At 41.1% G+C, this 17,178-nt stretch overlaps 1 protein-coding gene across 1 annotated transcript in view; it reads right to left on the bottom strand.

Moving 5' to 3' along the window:
• The window catches only part of PKD2L1 (polycystin 2 like 1, transient receptor potential cation channel), a 35,737-nt gene that overhangs the window by 6,080 nt on the left and 12,479 nt on the right, over positions 1 to 17,178 (bottom strand). The window contains exons 4-7 of the mRNA XM_047073308.1: positions 2,922 to 3,049; positions 2,203 to 2,456; positions 1,021 to 1,245; positions 629 to 857 (exon numbers count right to left, since the gene is read on the bottom strand). Coding sequence (XP_046929264.1) covers positions 629 to 857; positions 1,021 to 1,245; positions 2,203 to 2,456; positions 2,922 to 3,049 — 836 coding nt within the window. The remainder of the gene's footprint in view (positions 1 to 628; positions 858 to 1,020; positions 1,246 to 2,202; positions 2,457 to 2,921; positions 3,050 to 17,178) is intronic.

Consider the following 17,178-nt stretch of genomic DNA (forward strand, 5'->3'; position numbering starts at 1 on the left):
CAGAGGTGTCAGAGAAGTCAGGCTCTCAAAGGAAGTTCAATGATAAGGTCCTAGGGGAGAGCTGGGGTAGGTAAGTCAGGTGGGAAAAAAATCCTTCTCTTTTGTGAACAGAGAAACTTCAAATGGAAGTGAATAGGATGATTGGGGAGTATCTTAAATCCTGAAACAAGGCTTTGGGACCAATGGTAAATAGATAGGTTTTAAAGGACCATGGAGAATTGGAGCCAAGTAATTTTATTTCTCCCATCACTTCCTAGTCTTGGTCAAGGAATTGTGTCCTGTTAATAGGAAGAAGATGAAGATGAAGAGGCAGGCTATTTTAATAGAAGAGAAGAGAAAAGGTAGGAGTTTCAAAGGGACAGATAATAAAGGCAAAAGACAGAAGAGGGAAAGAATATCAAGTGAACCTCTCACAGGTCAGAGTGGGAGGGCATGTGGGAGACAGGGTTTTCCCAGGGGCTGAGCCAGGGGAACATCAGCCTCTGGCTCTGGAAGCTGTTACACAGTGATTTGACTGGAAATAATAAGGAGGACTCAAGACTCCAAAAGGAAGAACTTGGAGCCCCTATCAGGGTAGATCCCCTTCCTCCTCCTAATATATCCCAAGTATAAGATATCTGTCCCTCACCAAGATGACCACCAGGTCCAGAATGTTCCAGATGCTTCTGAGGTAACGAAACTGGTGGATGTGGAGCTCCAGTATCTCCTCTACCACATAGTAAAAGATGAAGATGCAGAAGATGATTTCACAGACAATGATAAAGAAGTCCCAGTTACTGACATAGCGGATCAGCTTAACTGTGCGGATTTGCCAAGATGGGATGGCACCTCCTGTAGCTGGAAACTCCACCACCAGTCTGTGGGAGGAAGGGGAGATACCTGGTGAGGCCTGGGCTAGGATAGTTCCTCCAATCCCCTCTCCTCCACGCCCACCACAGGGTACACATTTAAGGAAAGGTCTCAAGCAGAGAAGGGAACCAGGAACCATGGATGGAGGTAAGACAGGGAAAGGAGACCCACCTCAGAACACAGAAAAGGTTGATGTTGGCATTGTAGACTGAGAAGTCAATGAAGACCACCCGAGTGCCCCTGTCTAGCCACAGGCCCTCCTGAAGGTCCTGGAGTGCCTCTGCACTGGCCTGTCGGGACCCTGGAAGGTCCAGATAGTAGCCACCTCCACTGTAGCTTGTCAGCCGGCCCCAGTGAGAGGAGCCCCCCAGCTCATCCTGCGAGTGGTATGTCCACCTGTCACAGAAGAAGCCATCTGAGCAGAGAGGTCTGAGCCAGTCCAAAAGCTGATCTCCTGAGGCAATGGCAACACTTGATGATTGTCTGGGCATTACAGTTTCATGTATATTATATATACATATCATGTATAATATATATTCCACACATATCATCTTGTTTGATACTAACAACTATTTCAGAATGAAGGGTAAATATTATCCACATTTTGAAGACGAGGAACCTAAGACTCAGAAATATCTAAGATAATCCAGCTAGTTAGTGGCCAAACTAAAACTCAAATATAAATGTCCTGATTTCCCAAAACTATGGATGACAAACCCATGCCCCACTTTTGATCTCAGACTGAGGAGTCCCCACTAGGGAAACACCTGGCTCATATAATACAGAAAAGACCCTTTCTGCTCTTGTGGTTGTGCACCTGGCTGCTTCACCTCATGATTCTCTGTTCCATCCACAAACTTTCCTCCCTGTGCCCTTCCTTCCTTCCCATTCACATCCTGTCCATCCTTTTCCCCTTTCTTTCCTAATTCTCCATTGACCCTTAACCCCTTGTTTCTTCCCCTACAGTTCTAAGGGTCAGACTCTTCCAATTATGACTTGTGTGGCAGCACCAGTGCTTCATCTATTCTCCATACCCGTAAGAACACCTGGACAAGAAAGAATGCTTTCTCTGCCAGGACTGTCCCCAGGGTAGTGCAAATGTGACCATGACCTGTGTGTGGAAACAAGTCCAGAGGCTATGGTCTTGTTTGCTAATGTATCTTCTCTGTTCCTGAGTGACCCAAACCAAGATCTCCTAACAGTCACAGATGGGACTCAGAGAGATGCTCCCCCTGCCCCTCCCCCAGATCCTCCAAGGCTCTTTAAGACTAAGTGGAAATCGTTCCCAACCCTTGGGATGGTGTCAGGCTCAGAGAAGCAAGCCTAGCAACATTGGTGGGGGGATTCACTCACGCTGTGCCATTGAGAGGCCCAAAGGGGAGCTGTTCTTCTTTGTCTGGAGAGTAGACGTCGTAGCAGCTCAAAATGTCCTCACGGAAGTCTTCATGCACCACGCAGGAGTCATTGCGGACCCTCAGCTGTCGTAGCCTTGGAACCCCCAGCAGCAGGTTCTCATAGTAGATGAAGGAGTGGGAGCCATGGCCCAGGCTCTGGTTGTTGTACCATTTGGTCCAGTACAAACTGTCCAGTAGTGGGCCCTGGGCAAACTAGACCACGAACTGGGTTGGGCCTAACCTAACGTCATCCTGACCTTTACTCTTGGAATGACCTTTGCCATCACTTCTTGACCCCCTGGCTTATCTCTAGTCTACTTCTGTTGGATCCCTCAGCTGACCCATGAACTTTGACCACTTCTTGACCTCACGTGACCCTACTTTTTGTTTGAGATGCATTTTGAAGTTCAGCCTTACCTCTAACTCCCAATACTAGTTTAACTAACTAGTATAGCTTGACTCTCTGGTCATCATCCCAATTTCTCATCTATCTCTACCTAAACTCTACTCTTACCCATTGATTCTTGCCTGACCCTTTGACTTGGCCTGATTCTAGAATAATCTGGTCTCTGGATATGGCCTGGTCCACTGTCTGACATGCCTGAACCCTGGCCTGTGGCTTTATGCTTCAGGCCATTGAGAAGGAGAAAGGAGAGGTAGAGGGTATCTCATACTCACGTCCCAGAAGTCCGCCATGCTGCTGATGGCCTGGAAGGAGACTCCGGTGTCTGACGGGGTATGTAAGAAGAGCTCAGACATCACTTTGGTGTAATAATAGGCACTGGAGCTTGTCATTCCGTAGGTCACTAGAAACCAACCCAAGAAGCTGTGTCCTGCTCACTGTTCCCATATCCATTCCCCAGAGAAGATAGGAAAGCCCATTGCCCTGGGGACAGAAGTGCTATCTATTTGGGATCCCATGGCAATAGTGGCATTGGGGAAACCAGGGAATTTATTAGGGAAGAGTTATGACTATAAGGTCTCTTCCTCTCCTCCCAACTTACCTTAGAAAGACTGAACTCCACTCAGAAATAGTTTTTTAGATTGTCATTCTGAAAATCCACTTTTTTCTTCCCAAACCAGCTAACTTCCTAGTTCTTATTCCCCAGAGCCAAGATATTTCCACCTTCTGCATCAGGCAGTGCTTCCTTTCCTTTGTCCTGTATTTATGCCTTTGGAAAAGTACCTTTTAATTCTAGAGTAGTCCAAGGCCCTGGCCAAACACCTTACATGGAGATTGGTGTCCTGGACCTTGGAGTCAGTGACTCCACAGCCATGGGAGTGGGAGGTAGGCATGGCACCTCTGGCCCCAGGGCATCCTGAGGGGGCACAGTTATCTCATGAGGGAGGGACTCAGAGCATCCCCATCAGAAAAAGACCAGGCTTTTGCCTTGAAACTGAATCTCCCTCAACCACCCTAACCCATACACCCAGTCTAAAGTAGGGATCTCAAGGGAAGCTATAAGTTTTCTAGCTAAAAGATAAAATTTGACAAGTATAAGCTATTTATTTTATAGATTGTCCCTCAGTCTAGATTTGCCTGATGTTTCCTTGTGTTTAAAAATTCAGGTTATACATTGGGCAAAGCATACCAAAGAAGATATGTGTGTTCTTCTCAGAGTTTCCTATCAGGAGGCATATATTGTCTAATTGCATCATTACTGGTGATGCTAACTTTCATTCCTTGTTAAGGCAGTATCTTCCAGCTATCTTCAATGTAAAATTATTTTTCTCTTTGTAATTAATATGTATTTTGTGGGGAAACACTTTGAAACTATGTAAATATCCTTTTACTCATCAATCTTTCACCTACTAGTTTTAATATCCTTTAATGACTTTTGCCTGATTATTACTACTAAGGTTGTCAAGATTTGATTTTCCCATTCCATCATTCCTTCTGCATTTGTTAGTTAGCATTCTCTCTAGGAAGAACTTACCTTTCTTCCTCATTTATTAATTCATTTATATATATCAGCATGAACTTATGGATTCTTGTTTTTATAGTTTTTAATTTGTTAGTATTATACTTTATTGTTACTTAATTTTTTAGCCAAGTCATGCAGGATAAAGAAAAACTAAAGAGTTGTTCCATATTAAAAAAAAAAGAATAAAGAAACATAAAAACTAAATGTAACATGTGCATTTAGCGAGGATTAAATCCTGGACAATAATTTATTTTCTTGTACTATAAAGGCTATTAGTGAAACAATTGGTGAGATTGTAATAAGGTCTGTTCATTAGATGATAGTACTGAATGATAATTTACTTTCATAAGATAATGTCCTTGTTTTTAGAATTACATATTAAAGTATTTAGGAGCAACAGGGAATTATGTCTGCAATTTATTCTCAAATAGTGTGTGTGTGTGTGTGTGTGTGTGTGTGTGTGTGTGTGTCTAGAGAAAGAGAGAGAGAGATTGGGAGAGAGAACAATAAGGAAATGCAAGCATGGTAAAGTGTACACATTTGGGAAATATGGGTGAAATGTATATATAAGAATTCTTTGTATTATTCTTGCAGCTTTTCTGTAAGTCTGTAATTACATCAAAAAATTAAAGTAGGATTTTTCAGTCTCTTATGGGCAATTCTCTTTAAGAATTTTCTTTTTCAAATTTTAGGCCATACTTGCTCCTACCACCCCTGGAGCTCATCCATAGTCTTGTAGGAAAGAGGGACTGGTGAGTGATCCTAGACTAGGCACAAGCAACATCACACCTTTCTGGGGGAGAAATCTGCAAAGAAGGAAGCATTATGGCTTCACATTCCCTCATTCTGCTCTTTTTAAGTCCAAGAAACAACTTGACTCCTAATTCAAATCTGTGATCATCTTCCCTTAGTATCTGGAGAACTCATACTCAGCTCTTTAGGACTTGGAAAATGGGTTGGAAGTGAAGCTTCTGTCTGTTGAGAACCCAAACACAGAGTAAGAATGATCAGTAAGCTGAACTTTTCCTAATGCCATAGGCTGATTAAATTGATATAACTTCTAGATGGCCACTAGGTGGTGCTCTTGCTGTATCTTTTTCTCTCCAATTCTCCAATCCTACTCAGAATTACTACTCAGAATTAACATTGCTCTGAACTGGTTGTCAACCCCATATGGAGATGTAGCATTTCTGATTATTATCCAAGATAGTAAAGACTATGTATTTTGAGAAAAATGGTTTTACCTGGTCAAATGCCCACCGATACTCAGAAACAGTATTCTTTGTAACTTTTTAATTGAAGTACATGCAAACAAAAAAGACCAAGAAGTTGTTAAAAAACCTCTTGAGGGCACCTGGGTGGTTGAGCATCTGACTCTTGATTTCTGCTCAGGTCATGACCTTGCCCACGCTCAGCATGGAGTTTGCTTGGGATTCTCTCTCCCTCTCTCTCTGCCTCTCCCCTTCTCTCTCTCTCTCTGTCTCTCACTCTCTCTCTCAAACACACACACACACACACACACACACACACACACACACACACTCGCTCTCTCTCTCTCAGTAAATAAATATTTATAAAATAAGTAAATACATAATAAAAATCTTCTAAATTAAGGTTTAAGCCTTGTTTGCTGCCTATTCACTACCTTCTCCCCACCCAAATACCTTCTCTCCCTTGTTAATTCTTACTTCAGCAAATTTTGTACTTTGTCTCAGGAGATAAGGGGTGTTTACCCACCCACCTCTATGAAATTCAGCTTACTATTTTGAAAGCCCAAGATACATGGTAGAACATATTATCAGTCTACCAACCTGATTATTCTAAAGACACATTTTATATTCATTAAACAAACATTACTCAAAGTCCAACATGTGTGAAACACATGGTCATTGGTTTCTATCCTTAAAAACTTCTATTGAGAAAGATGTCCCAGAATGAACTTTCTTTAGTACATCTTTAACATTTAAAATTGAATTATACAGAATAGAATCTTTTTTCTTTTTTTTTTTAATTTAATTTTTTAATTTACATCCAAGTTAGTTAGCATATAGTGCAACAATGATTTCAGGAGCAAATTCCTTAATGCCCCTTACCCATTTAGCCCATCCCCCCCTTCCACAACCCCTCCAGCAACCTTCTGTTCTCCATATTTAAGAGTCTCTTATATTTTGTCCCCCTCCCTGTTTTTATATTATTTTTGCTTCCCTTCCCCTATGTTTATCTGTTTTGTATATTAAAGTCCTCATATGAGTGAAATCATATGATATTTGTCTTTCTGTGACTGAGTGATTTCGCTTAGCATAATACCCTCCAGTTCCATCAGAATAGAATCTTTTAATAGTATGCTGACCTACCCTGATCATGTATGCACTCAGAATGAACTTGTAGAATAAGCATGAGCTTTGAAGCCAGATTGACCTAGGTTCAAATCCTAGCTCTGTCACTTACAGTATAGACTTGGGCTCTGAGTCTCAGATTCCTCATCTGAATGGGGGAATACAATGTCTTTCTTGTAATATTATGAAGATAAAAGATGATGTCTTTAGAATGCATTGAACACAGTGGGTGCTTAACAACCAGTTCTAGTCATCCCACTATATGCTCCTGAGGGGACAAGGACTATGACTCATTCATTTAGCATGGTGCCTGGTATTTAATAGTTTTTCAATAAGTGTTTGTTGGGCTGAACCAAAAGTGGGGGGAAAATTGCCATGTAGAGTAGAATGAAATAAATGAATAATTTTCAAACTAAATAAGGTGTTATGGCTCCATATTTGACACATACCAGCAATATCATAAAATAGTCAAGGATAATTCCTATTTAATAGATGGAAAGAGGCTAGAATATTTAGTCCAAAGAGAGGAATAAATTCATAAAGTCTCAGGTAAGAGAAACAAAGCCAGTCCTTGGCTGATGTATGAAGCAAGTAAAGTCAGCAACCCTTACGCAATGTGATGGTAGAAATGTTGGTGGAACAAATCAATTTTCCTAACATGTCAACTGTCCAGAACACCAGATGAATACGAGGCTTAGAGGTTGCGGCAATCTAAACCCAAAAGCAGGGCAGGAGAAGTCCAGGATTGCTAGATTGAGTGATGATTTCAGCTCCTATGTCTCATAATATGATATGGAAACTGCAGCATGCATCAGAATTACTTAGAAGGCTTATTAAAACAGAGATTGATGTAGGTCTATATGGGGCATGATAATTTTCTTTTTTTAATTTTTATTTATTTATTTTGAGAAAGAGTGTGTGTGTTTGTGTGAGCAAGAAAGGGGCAGAGAGAAAGAGAGAGAATCCGAAGCAGGCTCTGTGCTAACAGTGCGGAGCCTGACACGGGGCTTGATCTTGCCATCTGTAAGATCATGACCTGGGCCTAAATCAAGAATCAGATGTTTAACTGACTGAGCCACACAGGTGCCCCAGGGCTCAATAATTTTCATTTCCAATACATTCCCATGTATTGCTGATGCTACTGGTTCTGGGACTGCACTAGAATCACTGTCATGACTGCCATGACCTTTTGCTATATAATCCCATTTGTCTTTGATAGCCTCGTCAAGAAGGCAGGGGGTTTCCTATTGTCTGTTTCTGTGATTCTCAAGACTGGAAGTACAGGGCACCTGAGTGGCTCAGTTAGTTAAGCACCCAACTTTCAGCTCAGGTCATGATCTCATGGTTCATGGGTTTGAGTTGATAGCTTAGAGCCTGGAGCCTGCTTCGGATTCTGTGTATGTGTCTCTCTCTCTGTCCCTCCTCTGCTTGTGCTCTCTCTCTCTCTCAAAATAAATAAATAAACATTAAAAAAAAAAAGACTGGGAGTGGGGAAGAAGAAATAACATCTTTCCCAAAGGACTCTCAGAACCCCTTTGGGATATGAAAGCTTTGACAAACTACACAGCCCTCTTAGAATAGCCCCTTCTCACCACCAAGGGAAAATCACTGAATCCATTGCCCTAGGGAGCCACTGGCAGTTACTGGAGGGGACCATATCCCTCCAGCATGTTGTAGGAGAAAAAGATTGAAAACAACTTGTTGATCTTTCCTGTGTCTCCTTTCCCCCACTTGACCCCATTAATTACCATTGAAGTAAATCATTTGACTTTCCTTTAAAGAACCAGCTTGCCTAAGTGGAACACCTGGTTCAGAGATTTCTGAATCTGACAGGGACTCAGCATATCCATTTTACCACCACCCTTCTCCATATCAGGAGAAATAAAAGACCAGCTATTTACTACCTGAAAACATCTATTATATGCCCTATGCTAAGTTTTGACACACCTATTGCATTTAATTCCACAATAGCACTACGTATTTGGTGCTATTATTATCCCCATTTTCCAGTGTCAGATAGCTGAAATAACTTGCCCATGGAGCCAGGATTCAAATGCAAATCTATCTGCTTCCCTAGTAAACTAATTCTTTTCTGCTCCTAGGACCCATCTATATTCAAGGCGTAGAAGTAACAGGAGGGAAAATGTAAGCTCCATAAAAGGCAGAACATCCTAGCTACTAGTGCTTTCAAATTATGAAATGGATCATTTCACCCACACCCATTTCATCTCCAGCAGTGTCCGTGAGGACTGCCTACTGAGGATCACGTGGTGTGGGCTCCTGCAAGCAGCCTTCCTGGTTCCTTCCTTTAAGATCCAGTGAAGGAGTGGAATTGCTCTGTTTGTTTCAAAAGGCAACACTAGACAAGGGAATGGGTCGGAGCTGGAAGGAATCAGACAGAATTCGAGCAAGTATATTGAATGTCCATATGTCAGTACGTTACTTCCTTCTTGATAGAGTAAGGGCCTCACTTCAGGACATTTTCAGACACTGGACAATGACTGCTTGAGAATACTATGAAGAAGATTCAGAGACCAGGTGGTGGCTCACCACCCAGCACAGAGTATCTGATTTTTTTTTCCCCTCTTGGACAGAACTAAGTTCTCTTGCATACACTATATCATGCCTTTTAACCTTGGCCTCAGATCAAATTCACAGTTGCTAAATAATAATAACCTCCATTACTGACACATTATGCACTGGGCTTTGCACACATTGTCTCCCATAAGCCTAAAAAAACCTCAGAAAGTAGGAACTACCATCTGCATTTTATGCTGTTAAATAACTTGTCCAAAGATCATACAGCAAGTGAGTAGAACTTCTATTCAAACCCAGGTCTGCCTTACTCCAAAGACCATGAATTTAGCCATCACTCTACATTACACTAATATATCCTCTACCACTCAAATCCTTCTGATTAGGGACTCTAACTCTCCTTCCAAAAATCAAGCCAAATGTTTAGTATTTTGCAAGTTTATAAGGTGCCCTTATAAGAAAACTCTATTTAAAGAGTCCAATATCTGAGTTAGGAGGTGAATTGCAAAAAGCTATTAGTAAACTCAAAACATCACCATCTTAAAAGAAGCTCCAAAGTCCTTCATTCTAGTATAAACAATAACAGATAATTGTATATAAATCTGTATGAAGAGTCATACTTGGACATAGGTGAGCCCAAAGAAGGAAAAACTCACATGTACAAAAATGTTACCTGGGTTATTTATAGTGTCAAAAGATTGTAAACAACTTAAATATCCTACAAAGAGGCAATATTGAAGTAAACTATGATATGATCGAGTCACTCCACAACAATGGAGTGTTACAAAGCCATTGAAATGGTAATAAACATAGAATGCAAAATTGTTTCTTTGTCATCATGACAATTAAATACTTTACAAAAATACTAGGTATGTAAAAACTTGAAGGAAAAATGGACTTTTCAATGAATGAGTAGAGCAATAGGTGGATTTTATTTCTCTTCATTCCCATGGAGTTCAATTAATGCTATAATAATAATGCAATATAAAAATCATAAAATTATTTTTAAAAATCTTTCCTCCTATTTGTTTCCAAGTCATAGGTTAAAATTTCCAGGTGCTGGATGCTGTACTAGACTTTGTGACTGCTTCCTTAAGATCTTCTCTTGGTTAATACCATGATTTTATTTGAGATATCACACCTCTGTGGATCATCTCATGAATGTTGCTAGAAGCTGAATTCAACCCTGGCTCTTGGATTTGGGCGGGAAGCTTAGACCTAAACTAATCCACGAATACCCCTTCCTTGGCCCCATTACAGGTTAAGGGATGAGCATGTAACACATTTCAGGTCAAGAAATCACAAAGAGGGGCACCTTGGTGGCTCGGTTGAGCAGCCAACTCTGGATTTCAACTCCAAGTCATGATCTCATGGTTCATGGGATCAAGCCCCACGTTGGGCTCTGTGATGACAGCATGGAGCCTGCTTGGGATTCTCTCTCTCATTCTCTCTCTCTGCTCCTCCCCCCACTTGGCTCTCTCTCTCAAAATAAATAAATAAACTTAAAAAAAAAGGAGTCATGAAGAGAGACTTCTGGAGTCTTTTATAAGACCTTCTCTCTTATAATAGATATGAATGAGAAAGTCCCAGAGGATTCAGCCCTAAGATGAATCTGTGCAGCTGGCAGAATTGAATAATAGAAATAGACAGGTCTTTGATGATTAAGTCACTGGATGGGTCATCCTTGAACCCTACCCTCCTTTGGACTTTCATTACCTAGACAATAAATCCCATATGGTTTAAGCCAGTTTCGCTGCATTTTATTCCCTTGTAATGTGATCCTTACTTATGTGGAAACGATGACATTTTCAAAAAGATGGCATTATTTCCAAGAAAATAGAGGTAGAAAGGCTTCTGCTACTGTTGGAACATCTCTGGAGAGCAGCCAATGACTTTAGCTTATTCGTGCCAAATCTACATTAATTAAAATACATTAATCACCCTGTATTAAAGGAGGCTTACTGACTAAACCGACTGATGATGATATTCTAGGAACATACCTACAATTAATTCCTCAAGGCTCTCCAAGCTTTATTTCTGGGTAAATCCAGGTCTCCAGAATACAATAAAAATTTACACACACATATGTGTGTGTATGTATAAGCATATATATATGGATATATATGCCTATATGCATATATACATACACAAATGTGTACATATGTCTGTATAGTATATCGCTACTCCTAAAAATTATGTAAGAATGAGAATTTAATATGGATTTTAAAGGAGGCAGATATAAAAGACAGCCAAAAGAAGAGTAGCTTCAGTCTTTAACATTGCTTTTATCCATTATGATATTCCATGTCTCATATAAAACCCAACAAAGCCAATTGTTCCCAGAACTAGGGTCTCCTTATTAACTGGTGTGCTTTTTCTTACCAGTGAGAACTGCGCAGCCTGTTTATGTTTTCTTCTTGCTTTGGGTGCCAAGAATCTCAGGCTTTGTTCTTATTTGCAGTACTTTTGTTCATCTTAAGTTTTCTGGTACAAGGTGTCTTCCCCCCTATGTTTTCCCATTTCTTTTGCCAAGTTTTTAAATTATAGTTCTAGGGGCACCTGGGTGGCTCAGTCAGTTAAGCGTCCGACTTCGGCTCAGGTCATGATCTCACGGTTCGTGAGTTCGAGCCCCGCGTCAGGCTCTGTGCTGACAGCTCAGAGCCTGGAGCCCATTTCAGATTCTGTGTCTCCTTCTCTCTCTGCCCCTCCCCTGTTCATGCTCTGTCTCTCTGTCTCAAAAATAAATAAACGTTAAAAAAATTTTTTAAAAAAAATTATAGTTCTAATTGGCTATATTTTATTGCATCCGTGCCTTTGAGAAACTGTGTATTTATTTATTTTGAGAGAGGCAGAGAGAGTGCAAGTGGGAGAGGGGCAGAGAGAAAGGGAGAGAGAGAATCCTAAGCAGGCTCCACACCATCAGTGCAGAGCCCAACAAAGGGCTCAATCCCACAACCATGAGATCATGACTGAGCCGAAATCAAGAGCTGGATGCTTAACTGACTGAGACACCCAGGCACTCCTGTATCCTGTGCTTTTTAATGTAAGCTGGCTCATGTGCCTTTGAGCTGGCTCAGGTGCCTTTAATGTAAGCTGGCTCAGGTGGGGCATAATATATTATTATTATTATTAAAGAAGCATAACTGTAATAATTATTAATCACCACCATCATCATGAGCTTGGGTAATAACCTGATTTTATCCATTCCAATATTTATAGTAGAGACTGAGTATTAAGTCCTCTCTTTTGAACTGCTGGAAGACCTTCCCAGCTCAGAGCAGTAACAAGAAGTCAGCAGTTTCTTTGTGTGCCTAGCTCCCCAGGTGATTGCCATCTAGGCCATCATATGCTACTGAGCTCCTTCCTTGGTCCTAATTACTATTTAATGGAACTTAGCTGTTATTTTCTAGCAGCCCTCTCCTTGGGCAGGAGAGTGCCAACTAAATGACAAAGAACCTTGAAAAGCTGGGGTGCTTCTGCCAGCGAGTGTATAATTATAATTCCTTTATATTTCAATACTACTCCTCTGTTGGAAACTCTGTGCCTTCAAGTTTTTGAAACTCAAAAGACAACTACTCCTTCCTAACCTGGATAGCTGTGAGGAAAAGCAAGGATTTTTTCTAGCGATCTGGAGGTCTCTTCCCTCCACCCTAAACCCAGCCCTGACAGTCATTGTGCGGATAGAACTTCCACTGTTCCATCAATCTTCCAATTGTTGAAGGGTTGGAAGTTCCTTGGGCTTTAGCAATTCTAAAAATTTACCCTGTGGTTACTTGGATGGCCTCTTCCTGAGCCCCTCTTATCACCGGGATTGCTGAGAAGCTCTCTGAAACATCTCTACCTATTTCTTAGCACACTGGATCCAGTTTGGCTTTGGTCATATAATTTGAGAGGGAGGGAAGTTTGTTTTATGCTAACTCCTCCAGGGTGATTCTTCTTTCTTGTGAAATAAAATAAAGAACCCTGAAACTGTCACTTCTTATGCCTCTGCAACAGTCTCTGATAATAGTTTCACAATAGTTTAGTGAAATACTTTAATACCCACTCATGGTGGAAAACTATCAGGCCTCATCAGCCTCCCTGGTGATTTTGTATCAGGGAGGTTATAAGTGCCTTGGTTTCTCTGGGTTCCATTAATTGTTGCCACTCCCATGTCAAATTATGGGCAAGAGTTCTCCCCCTATTTGGCATAGGCTACTAGTCATTTCTCAATACCTTTCCTCCCCTTCTTACATGATCATGTAATTTTATCTAGAAGCACATGGCTCCCATCTAAATACCACATTACCCAGCCTCCCTTGCAGCTAGTTATGGTGCCTGAACAAGTTCTGGTCAGTGGAATGTGAGTGCAGTAGTAGGCTTCCACTTACAACTTCCGGCTCATGTCCTTAAAAGGATGGAATGTACTTTCCTTTTCTACTTTCCTACTTCCTGACAGCTGTAATATGCACATAAGAGCAGGAGCTGGAGCATGAGGTAGAAGGCATACGTTGGAAATGGCAATGCAGTGAGGTAGAAGCAACCTGGGCTCCATGTGACTGTGGAGCCCCATACTAGTCCAGGGCTTCTCATACCTCAGAATGTTACGAGAGAGAGAAATAAACTCCTGTGAATGTTTCATATGAATACCTCCACGTCAGATGGGTACTTTGGAAAAGGAATTTTTCTAGGAAAATTACGGAAAAAGAGTTGAAGTCAACAAACTGACAACACAAAATTCCGATGTTAAGAAAAGTCAAATCTAATCACAGATCTCTTAGTTAAAACTATTTACTGAGTATATAAAATCCTTTTCCTTTTCTCAGTAGGAAGTGCCCTGTTAAGAAATCCTCTTAGAAAAAAAGAAAAAGAAAAAAGAAATCCTCGTTTCCTGAGGGGCTCAGGAAAGACGTGGGTGCCTGGATGGCTCAGTCAGTTGAGCATCTGACTTTGATTTCAGCTCAGGTCATGATCTCATGGTCATGGGACCAAGCCCCACGTTGGGTTCTGTGCTGACAACGTGGAGCCTGCTTGGGATTCTCTCTCTCCCTTGCTCCCTGCCCCTCCCTTGCTCATGTACCTCTCTCTCTCTCTCTCTCCAAATAAATAATTAACTTGAAAAAAAGAAGAAATCCTCTTATTGTTGCTGTTCTTCTTGGGCAATTCCTCCTTCTACTCACACGTTCTAATGAACTCTATTAGGTCATTTATATAAAGTTGGATTCCAAATGTCTCATGTTTCTTAAAATGGACAGTAGGCAGAAGAAAGTTGCGACCTAGAAATGAGGGAAGGGTTAAATCCTCAGAGCATTCTCTAGAGGATTATATAAAATGAGTGCATTTCACTAAAATTCAAATATAAGCGCCTGGAAAATGGCTGAAATGATATATACCAAACTATTTACAGTGTTTAATAATAGTGGCCTTTAACATTTTCCATATTATTTGTCTTTTGTTTTTAACAAAGAACTATGTATTAGTTAAACTTTTAATAAAGATATTCCCAGGGTTTTGGGGGGCAAGGGGTAGAATTCTTTTGGAATGGAATGAGGAGAAACACTGTTTTATATTTTCCTTTCATTGCCCTTCCAGACTCTGACTCTGGCAAAGCTCTTGCATATTCATAGCCTGAGGCCTCAGTTGGCTCTTGCTCCCACCCCTGCCTACTCCAGGCTGAGAGCCAGTAATGTTAAAACAAAACAACAGCAACACACACACACACACAAATGGCAATGACTGGGTTTCCTCAGACTTGAATACTTGCTTGCTTCTGAGACCTGCGAGAGTTCCCAGGTCTCTCTGAACCTTCTGTCCACCTTGCTGTCACCCTGGAGCACCTCTCTATCCGTGTGTCACTGTCGGTTTATGTGTTGGCTTCCCTTGCTCCCTGAAGGCAGAGGATGTATCTCATGTATCTGAAAGCCTTTAATAGTTGACCGAGGTAATAGGACTTCATAAATATTTGAAAGAATGAATGTGTGAATAGCCAGGATCTTGTCCTTAGTTTGAATGTTTTGCTAATAAGCTCTCAATATTTCATTTGTTGAACACTCCATGCTGAGAAACAATATGATTTGACTAGCTGAGACTCATTCTCTAAACAAGTGGTTGTCAAACATTTTGTTCTCAGGACACTTTTGTGACTCCTAAAAATTATTAGGAACTCAAAAAGGTTTTAATTTGGGTTGTATCTAACAATAATTACCTTACAGAAATTAAAACTGAGGAAAAATTTAAGCATTTACAATAATGATTCATTTTTTTTTTAATTTTTTTTTCAACGTTTTTATTTATTTTTGGGACAGAGAGAGACAGAGCATGAACGGGGGAGGGGCAGAGAGAGAGGGAGACACAGAATCGGAAACAGGCTCCAGGCTCCGAGCCATCAGCCCAGAGCCTGACGCGGGGCTCGAACTCACGGACCGCGAGATCGTGACCTGGCTGAAGTCGGACGCTTAACCGACTGCGCCACCCAGGCGCCCCTAATGATTCATTTTTAAACAATAACAAACCCAATATACATAAACATAGACAACATATTTTTATGAAAAGCAATTATTTTCTAAAACAAAACAAATAAATTTGGTGAGGAAAATGGGATTGTTTAACCCTTTTGCAAGCCTGTTTAATGTCCATCTTTAAAGAACACTGCTGGATTCTCACATCTGCTTCAGAATTCAACATGTTGTTGTATGTTGTTTGGTTGAAATATATTTGAAGAGGGGCGCCTGGGTGGCTCAGTTGGTTAAGCTACCGACTTCGGCTCAGGTCACGATCTCGCAGTTTGTGAGTTTGAGCCCTGCATCAGGCTCTGTGCTGACAGCTCAGAGCCTGGAGCCTGCTTCAAATTCTGTGTCTCCCCCTCTCTCTACCCTTCCCCTGCTCATGCTCTGTGTCTCTCTGTCTCTCAATAATAAATGTGAAAGAAAAAAAAATTTAAAAAAAGAAACATATATGAAGAAAATATGACCTCTCTCAGACATGTAATTTGGTAAGGGAGGACCTCACAAACCCCCTGAAAGGGTCTCAGGAGGCCCCAGGGTCCTTGGAGCACAACTTTGACAATATTGCCCTTTGCCTTTTATCTGTGACTAGAACCTCCACACAGGTCTAACGATCTACTTGAACTTAAAATCATAGACTTACTGTTGCCACCACCGAATAGCATAAGGAAATTATTAGCAGCGTTATTATAATCCCTTACCTGTGTACCATGTTTCATTGTTTTCAAAGCATTTTCTCATGCAATACCTCCCAACAGCTTGTCAGACATGGTCTAACTATCCCACTTTGCCCACGAGCAGTTTTCCTATTGTTAAATATCAAAATTCCGTCAAGTAAATTTTAAAGATCTAATTGGCTTTATTAATTGATCTGTGAATCAGGCAGCGTCCCATCTAGCAAGTAGAGGGGAGCTCCAAAGGGCTGCAGAAAAGGAAAGGTTTTTAAAGAGGGAGTGGAAAAAGGAAATTATTAGCAAAGAAGCCATTGGTTTAGGCAAGATCGCCCTTCTATGCGGAACAGAAGGGACCTATCAGTAAATTTCCTAGTGTTGGCCAGGCAATTCCCATGGCAACTGGTTAAAGATTACATTTTTGGGAGGTTGAAACGCAATTGGGTCAGGTAGTAAGTCTTCATTTACTGACGTGGGGCCTTAACCTAAGTGACACCATTTGGGTCCTGTGGCTTTCTTTTTAACACTATGAATCATGAAATTCAAATTTATATGGTCTGCTCAGGGTCATTCAATTGGCAAGAGGCAGAGTCAATACTCAGACTCATGCTTTATGAATGAGAGCTACATGTTCTTTCTCTGGCTACTCACACCAGCAGTGCCCCAAACTGAGCTCATCTATAAAACTCTAGAATAGCTAGATTTTATCAGCTACTGCTGCCTGCTCTTTGTACTTGATCAAAGCATAGTTGTAGGTAAAAAGCCTTTCCCTGATTCCAAGAACTGGCACTTAAATGTACTACTGTATTCCTAGAGACCAGTGACAGCCTCATGAGGGGGAAAACTAAATGACAGGTTATCATCTAGCATTGGACAACAAGATATGTCCAGGCTCACCAGTCTTGTAACAGCGATCCAGGCCCTCAGAATTCTGGGGCACCAGGGAATTCTACTACGGTAAATATAGGCCAAAGTGTGCTAGTGGG

Source organism: Lynx rufus, unplaced genomic scaffold (genome assembly GCF_022079265.1).
Source record: "Lynx rufus isolate CCGP_SWC_20201006 ecotype Redwood Valley unplaced genomic scaffold, mLynRuf1.p SCAF_11, whole genome shotgun sequence".
NCBI lineage: Eukaryota > Metazoa > Chordata > Mammalia > Carnivora > Felidae > Lynx > Lynx rufus.